The sequence below is a fragment of the Lolium perenne genome, chromosome 7 (assembly GCF_019359855.2).
Source record: "Lolium perenne isolate Kyuss_39 chromosome 7, Kyuss_2.0, whole genome shotgun sequence".
Classification (NCBI taxonomy): domain Eukaryota; kingdom Viridiplantae; phylum Streptophyta; class Magnoliopsida; order Poales; family Poaceae; genus Lolium; species Lolium perenne.
Genome location: NC_067250.2, coordinates 78,772,223 through 78,779,778, shown reverse-complemented (window position 1 = coordinate 78,779,778; position 7,556 = coordinate 78,772,223). Strand labels below are relative to the sequence as shown.

At 48.1% G+C, this 7,556-nt stretch overlaps 1 protein-coding gene across 3 annotated transcripts; it reads right to left on the bottom strand.

Annotated features, from left to right (window-relative positions):
• Nucleotides 1-1,682: 1,682 nt before the first annotated feature.
• On the bottom strand, nucleotides 1,683-6,780 carry LOC127316940 (phosphatidylinositol/phosphatidylcholine transfer protein SFH6). 3 transcript variants are annotated; one of them, XM_071823049.1, is made up of 15 exons: nucleotides 6,607-6,780; nucleotides 5,993-6,069; nucleotides 5,627-5,897; nucleotides 5,405-5,504; nucleotides 5,064-5,330; nucleotides 4,902-4,979; nucleotides 4,718-4,819; nucleotides 4,591-4,640; nucleotides 4,392-4,491; nucleotides 4,175-4,273; nucleotides 3,959-4,078; nucleotides 3,642-3,804; nucleotides 2,576-2,937; nucleotides 2,309-2,386; nucleotides 1,683-2,163 (listed from the first exon to the last, which is right to left on the bottom strand). In XM_071823049.1, exons 2-15 carry the CDS (start codon nucleotides 5,997-5,999, stop codon nucleotides 2,143-2,145), a joined length of 1,818 nt encoding a protein of 605 aa, XP_071679150.1. In that variant the 5' UTR covers nucleotides 6,000-6,069; nucleotides 6,607-6,780; the 3' UTR covers nucleotides 1,683-2,142. The 3 variants fall into 3 exon arrangements, with proteins under 3 accessions (XP_071679150.1, XP_071679151.1, XP_071679152.1); XM_071823050.1 differs by lacking the exon at nucleotides 6,607-6,780 and adding an exon at nucleotides 6,480-6,588; XM_071823051.1 differs by lacking the exon at nucleotides 6,607-6,780 and adding an exon at nucleotides 6,149-6,167.
• Nucleotides 6,781-7,556: the final 776 nt, after the last annotated feature.

The window sequence follows — 7,556 nt, the reverse complement described above, 5'->3', positions numbered from 1 at the left end:
TGGCCGCTGATCGGCCGTTTGTCGACCTCCTCCAGTATGTCGTGCCATTTGTTGCACGCCGTCTGCATGATCCCCCAATGGGTGGCAATTGCCTTGTCTCCCCGGTACACGTTCATGTTCGTCTTGTTGAAGTAGGGATCGACGAGTTTGCGCTCCTCGTACGCCTGCCTCACTCGAAGCCAGTATGTGTCGAACGACTGATTGGCCCCGATTATGCCGTTCGTGGACACGGTCATCCAAGCTTCGGCGAGGCACTCCTCTTCCTTCGGCGTCCATTTGATACGCGGTTCGGCAGGCGGCGAGTCCTTCTTCCTCTTTTTCTTCCCCTTCGACAGGTTGGCGGCGGCTTGTGTTGGCTCTTCTTCTTCCTCGTCTTCTTCATCGACGGCTTGGCTTCCGTCGGCAACATCCTCCCGATGCTCGTTGCGCGCCGCCACAGCTGTTGTCGCCCTCTGCTCCTCTTGCGTGAAGAACCCCGGGCACGCAGCGGCGGCGGCCATGAAAAACCCCGGGCTCGCAGCGGCGGCGGCGGAGCCGGAGGTGATCATCTCGTGGATCTCCTCTTCGTTCGGCGCCGCCATCGCACCGAACGCGAGCGGCCCTCGTCGCAGGGCCGGCGAGGTGCCCTCGAACTGTCCGCCGCCGCCGACGTCAAGCTCGGGCGGCGACGGCGTGGACCTGGACGGTTGGACGTAGGCGCCCTCTTGGAACACGGTAGTCGGCGACGGCGAGTACAGCGAAGGGGAGAAGGATGACGGGGAACTGGTTGTACCTTGCGTCGGCCATTGGCCGGGGAACATGCTGCCGCCGCTCATGGCCATGCTGATCATCCTCGCTTGTTCGTCCTGGGCCGCCGCCGCCCTCTTGGCGGCGGCTCTTTTCACCCTCTCAGCCCTGCCGCTTGTTTCCACCTCGCGCTGTTTCTCGTCCGCCGCCCACTCGGCGTTCGACATGCCCGGCGGCTTCGTCTTCTTCGCCCGCATCTTCCTCGCCGGCGCCTTCGGCGGCATTGTGGTGGACGAGAAGACGAGGAGGAGAGTGGTGGTGGACGGGAAGACGCCGCCGGGAACTGGATCTGGAAGACGAGGAGATTGGCCAATTTCGGCGGGAGAGAATGGGGATATGCAAGCAAATTGGAGGGAAAGGGGATATGCAAGCAAATTGGAGGGAAAATCGACAGGATTTGGTTTTCCAGTCGCCGACTACGCGGGTCCACACGACGTTTCGCGCCAAAATCTTTCGTCCGGAGTCCCCGAGCGCGCCCCGGGGGGCCGGGGATGGCGTGGGCTCGCCGGATGGATGAAGGGCCAAATCCGGACGAAAACGAGGAACCCGGAGGCGCGACTGGACCGATTTACGCCGTCCGGATGTAAAAAAGGCTCGCCGGGGACCTGTTCGGGGGTACGAGTGGAGATGCTCTTAGTCTTATTGTACTTGCTCTCAAAGAATCTGCAGCCAGGAACTGGCGCCACTTTGGCAAGTGGGGCAGCCCATGAAGAAGCAGATGCCGTGGAATCTGGCTCGCTGCAACCAAAGACCCGAGCACCACCACCACGCTGTGCATTGCCGTCGCGTGCAGGCGCGCACAGTAGTAAAAGACCGTGCAAGATTCGCCAGCCCCGTACGGACCCCCACGTTGCCATGTCGGGTTGAACGAAATCACGAGATTTGCAAAGATTCACTAAAGTACTACCAATCCATATTTCACTGACAGACATTGCAATAATCTATCATCATCAGATCAGAGATAGCACTACAATTTACATAGACATGAGCTGTAAGCCTGCCACTAGTGTCTCCTGTCCAGCCCATTGGTTCAGTGAAAGTTCAGGCCAGTCAAACCTCCAAGATTCTCACCACCGACTTTCTGCCACGATAATATACGCTTAACCAGCAAAAAACATACTAGCATGCTGCGCATCGCACCGTTCGACAGGCAAAGAAACCTGGGACTTTGGCTCAAAATATAAACTACAAAAAGAGAGAGATTTGAGGTTCCGAAAGGAAGCGACAGGCATCCAATGCTATCTTCTCTTTCGTTCTCCTCTCAGCAACCAGGCTCGGAGTCCCGGGAGGTCAAAAATGGAGCTGGCAGCTTCACGCAGGTTAATGTCGACATGGCTTTGAGGATTCTGCGTCACCCTATGAACAGAACAACCTCCTCTGCACAAGCATTAGGTGTAAGAATTAGTTCAGTTAGGCAGACAACTTTTTGTAGCATAGAATAGAATGATGCTAATTCAGGTACGTGATCGCTATATGCAAAAACACAATCAATTCGGTGAGTCTAAGTTTGTAGATGGCATACCCTGACACTGGTCGACTCCTGTACAGCTTCTAGAGTTTCCACCAATGACTGCTGCTTAGCCACGGTCGCATGAAGCACCTGATGAATTGAGCAGTGTTTAACACAAGGCACATTATTTAAAAAAAAGACTAGCACTGAGGAGAAAGAAAAAAAAAGCCTAGCTGTCATATGATTCATTTGTGGACAATGTTTCAGGACACATGAGCAAATCAGAACTTTGATGTCTACGATCAAAGAGAAACTGTGCTGTGCAATACAAGAACTTACTCTTTTTGTCCTCTCCAGGTCAGCCTCGATGGATCTGATGCGCTCAAAAGAGTTGAGTAGGATCTGCTCCTTGTCCTCAGGGATCTCTGGTGGTTTGCTGGCGAGCTGGTTGCACATCGATTCAAGATTTTCGATACGCTGTAAGCAAGCGCTCATATCAGCGTCGCTTACAGTTCGAGGCTGTGGCTTCTCCGCAACTGGAACTGGTGCAGTAGGAGGATTGGCACTTTGAAGCCTCCTCACTGGTACAGATATGAAAAGGCGGAAGAAGGAGAATATCTTGATCAAGGCTGAGACCACAAGTTTTATAAGATTTCCCACACCCATCAGGACAATTGTACCATCCAGTTTGCCAACGTTGCCTGCCAAACACAAAAACAAATCATCAAGGAGGAAATTAACCACCAAATCCACTGACAGGGTGAAACAAAATCATAACTCAAGGAGAGAAAATTAAAGAAAATATTTCGCAGTGAGAAGTGAACCTGAAAAAAAAATGATGCAACACACTAGCATGAGCCAAATGTTTCGATGATTTATTATGCGAACCAAGTTAAATGATATGATTTCAACTAGTCGGATGAAACAGTAAAACAGGCAAGTATATCACCAAGGAGCCAAATATAATCAGAAAAACCAACAACTTTCTGTACTACATATTAAATGAAACAGTTCTCTGTGAGGCTACACAGGGGAACTGTTCCTGGCACTGGCAGATGCAGGCATACCACATGACCTGTACTTCATTCCTTCGAATCAGAATTTAAAGGCTTTTACGCGAGTGCCTTGCAATCTTTCTATCTAGCAACCTAGCCAGCTAAGATTGCAATGCCAATTTATGTCTTGAATCAGTGGATACATTGCCCATGCACCAAGACAAAATCGATGCAGTACTGATGTTAAAAGCAACTCGGGTAATTTCAGTTAAATGGACCATTGATTCCTAAGCTACATCAACAACCCGACAGGCAAATTATAAGCAACTAAATATACAACAATATTGGCAAGTTGCAGAAAAATTGATGGCACAAATTTTACTAAGCAAGTGGAAGAGAAGAGATGGTACCTATATCACGAGAGCTTCCATTGGTAGAAAACTGTCGGTTATCAGCCAGTTGTTTTGGCACAGTTTCAGTAGTTCGCCGCACTCTCCTACCAGTTTCAAGAGAGATATCCACATAACTCTGATCGCGACAGACAAAGTAAGTTGAAGAATCTATGCCCTTTACCTGCAGCAAGCATAAATATTGAAATCAACTCATAGAAAGTATTAATGTAAGAGATTCAAGAGAAAAGTTGGGGCAGGACTAGCAAATATTTCAATGCTATAGAAAGCAGAATAGAGCAAAATTAACCACACTGACACTAGAGCATTGAACTCACTTCCTCATGGACTGGAGTGAGGCAACCATATTCAGTTCCTTTTGGTATATATGATGATCCAAAGTCATCAACATCGGACCCTGATTCGGCATTTGATGTGTCACTCATCATGCCCTGCCACTGGAAGTAACACAAATGATGTTCAGATCAATATTAGAAGCAGCAATCAGCCAGACGTGTATAGCTTGAGTTTAAAGTATTATTCCAGGAACTTGCCTTCAGCTGTTCTAACCTAAGGGAAGAGCTACTTCTTTCTTCTCCATCAGAAACTGGTTTGATATCCTTCACTGAGCCAGCCTCCAAATTGTGTATGAGCTACAAACAGAAGAAGTATAGCAGTATAAGTGCATCTACAAAATATAATCAAATCATGATGTAAAAAAAAGGAAAGCAGTATATTAGAGAAGACTTCTACATAAGTACAGTAAAATACCTTCAATATGTAAGGATCATTCCATGGCCCCTTGTTCGACCCAAGACAGCCTCCCTTGTCACTGCATGTGCATGAACCACCAAGGAACTCTGGCAACTCACTGAGAAAAGCATAACTACCATCAAAAATGTTCTGAGAAAAGCATAACTTGCATGGGCAAGGATTGACACTTATTCCTTGGCTTGAGTTTTATACCAACCTTGAGTCAATTACTTCAAGAAGTCTACTCAGGTAATTCGAACCCAGAACCTACATTGAAGGTCACAATTAATTGCTGCTCGCAAAATGCATTACCATAATCCTAATAAATACTCCATAGAGCTTACATGAATCTTGGATGAAGTTTTTGGGTCAAGGAAGCCCTTCACACTGTTCCAGATGAGCTTGAACCCACTGCCCGCATTCACAACAAACATCTGATGCAATGTCTGCATTTTTTTGTGTTTTTTAGAATCATTGGTCGGCATAACAAAATACTACAGTGAAGTACCAATGGAGGCACAAAATTACCTCAGGGTAGTAGTCACTGTCTATCTTCTGCATCCTGAGTACAAGCTCTCTTGCAGTCTTGGAGAAATTCTTGAGACCCTGCATATGACAAAAACACATTCAAGAAAAACATACAAAACAGCTAGATACACAAGCGCAGAGCAAGAAGGGTCATTCACATACCACGCCCTGGACATCCAAGATGGTGGTGGTGGAGTCAATGTGCCTCTTGGCAGCCAATGTGCAGGCAGGGAACTTCTCTCTGAAGGCCCTCTCAAACTCTTGCACATGGTACTTGATGTACCTGTCGACAGAGGTGATCTGCATGAGCTTGTTGGGGTCGACCTTCCCAAGCCTCTCGATGTACACCGGCCGGCCCTCTCGGTCGACGCCATGGTATCCCTGAGGGTAGTAGCGCAGCACCTCATCCAGTTCTTCAAACTCAAAATCCTGACCAGATGAAGGAGTGTCAGACATTGAAAGTTCTCAGCAAGCGCTTGCCCGCAGGCCAGTATGATGATCACCTCAAGGATGGTGTCTGCCCCGAACTCTTTTCTCCATCGCAGCATGTCCGCCCACATCTGCATTGCCTTCTCGGCGTCGAACTTCCTGGCCTTCAAGAACCTGCATCACGTGTTCAATCAGATTGGGGAGTTTCAGATCCAGGCATTTCGCAACCTATCCAAATAGTAGAGGACAAAAACAAGGGATAACGGAAGGGGGGATAGTTCCGTGACGAGAAAAACCTTAGCATCATGTGGTAGTCGTCGTGCTTGTCGGGTAGGAGACCGTGCGCGGCGAGGCGCTCGCGGAAGGAGGCGACGGCGCGCTCCTCCTCGGCATCCCGGACGTCCTCGATGGAGATGGCCGGCGGGAAGCGGAAGTCGACGCGGCGCCTGCCGCGCTTCTTGAGCGCGTGGATGGCCTTCCGCCGCAGCGAGCCAATCTTGCGGCGGCGGCGCTCGTCCTCCGAGTTGCCGTCGCACAGCGATATCTCGATGTCGTCCGCATGGACCACTGCAGCGAGGACGGCCGCCGTATTACACACATTTTTCCTCCAGAGAGAAGAGAAACAACGCGAGAAAGAAAGACCGAAGAGCTCGTGTCCTTACCCGACATCTTCTCGACCAAATTCGGGTTCTTTGAAACTGCTCGGCGCTCGCGTTCAATGGCCAATGCAGAATCGCCTCTGCGGGGGAAAGTTGAAAAGATTATTAGCAGCCAGCTGCAAGAACCAGAAAAGAAGACGGAAAATAAAAAGAACACACATTTGCTATGGCAACTCTGCCTGCGCCACAGATCTGAGCAGAAAAACGAAGGGAGCAGAGGAAGAGGTAATAACGGGGCAAAACGATTTGCAGTTTGTAGGAGCAGGACGACGAGGACCTGCATTGGTTACTACTAAAAGCGTCCGCAATAAATTTGACGCAGAGAAACGCAGCGTCTCATTTATTTCATCCTAGGAACCCTTCCTAAACTGAAGAAGGGAAAACGTCTGAGATCGAACCTGACAGGACAGTCCCAAATCCTACCCCAAAAACACGAGCGCAAGAACAACAAGAACAGGAAACCGAAAAAGAAACAAAAACTCAAAACCACCTCTCTCCTCTTCCCTTAATCCCTCGCCATGGCAGATCCAAGAAACAGACGAAACCAAGGAAGGCAGGAAGGAAGGAACACTCGAGATTTCTGATGAGGAAGGAAGGAGAGGGAGCAGGGGAGTTACATTTACGCCGATGCAACAAGAGAATCTTGGCTCGGGGCAGCACAGCAGGAGCAAGATTGGAGGTTTCTTCTTCTTTCCCCTCCCCTCAGGCCTCAGCTGAGCTCCCCCACCACCTGCGCTCTCACGGTTTGCTTCCTTGGGCTCGGTTGGTAACTGGAGAGAGGGGAGTGGCCGGTGGTACTACTCCTCCTATTTATTCGTATTTTAGGGTGGAGGTATAACTACGGTACATCAATGCGCGTAGTACTAGTACACAGGCACCGTACTCCTACCCGTATGTAGCGGCGATGGAGAGATCGGAGGAGATGGGGCCTACGAAATGGTCATTCTGCCGAGAAATGTTGCTTTCTGGTGGATAGGTAGAGTGGACCATTTCTTCTGGGGAGTACGTTTTGCCTTTTGGATATCCCGTTCCATCAATGCCTTCTATTAAGATTAAGATCCATGCAGAAAATATTTAGGACCGGTATATCCTAATCTCCTACCATTAGTGCCTGGACCATTAACAGTATCCAATTTAAAATTTTCAAAGAATTGGAAATATCTGTATATTAAAGTCGTAAAAGATGTCAAAAAGGTTCCAAAGATATATCTAATAAAATATAAATTCGTTTATATGCGTTGACTATATCGCGAAGATAGAATTCGTTTATATGCGTTGACTATATTTCAATGATGGCAAATTAAACTTGGATTGTGAATTTGGCTAACCATCATTTTCAAGAATGTATTTATTAACATCCATGCAGAAAATATATAGCACTAATGGTACTATAATTTTGGTGGTGTATAAAGTCACATAAATTATACCATTGGAGTCATATCCAAAATAAGCTTTCAATCGTGTAACTTTATGGCATATATTTCGTATTTTGTCGACAAAATTAATTGTTAAAATTTCTCAAAGCACGTAATAATCTTCTAAACCGGTATGAGGGGAGTACATGCCC

What these genes read in the sequence shown, in the direction of transcription:
- LOC127316940 (XM_071823049.1), bottom strand. An exon ending in GGGCAGACACCATCCTTGAG is followed by an intron (nt 5,331 to 5,404) that starts GTGATCATCATA and finishes TCATCTGGTCAG; the next exon opens with GATTTTGAGTTTGAAGAACT. An exon ending in AGGAGTCGACCAGTGTCAGG is followed by an intron (nt 2,164 to 2,308) that starts GTATGCCATCTA and finishes ATGCTTGTGCAG; the next exon opens with AGGAGGTTGTTCTGTTCATA.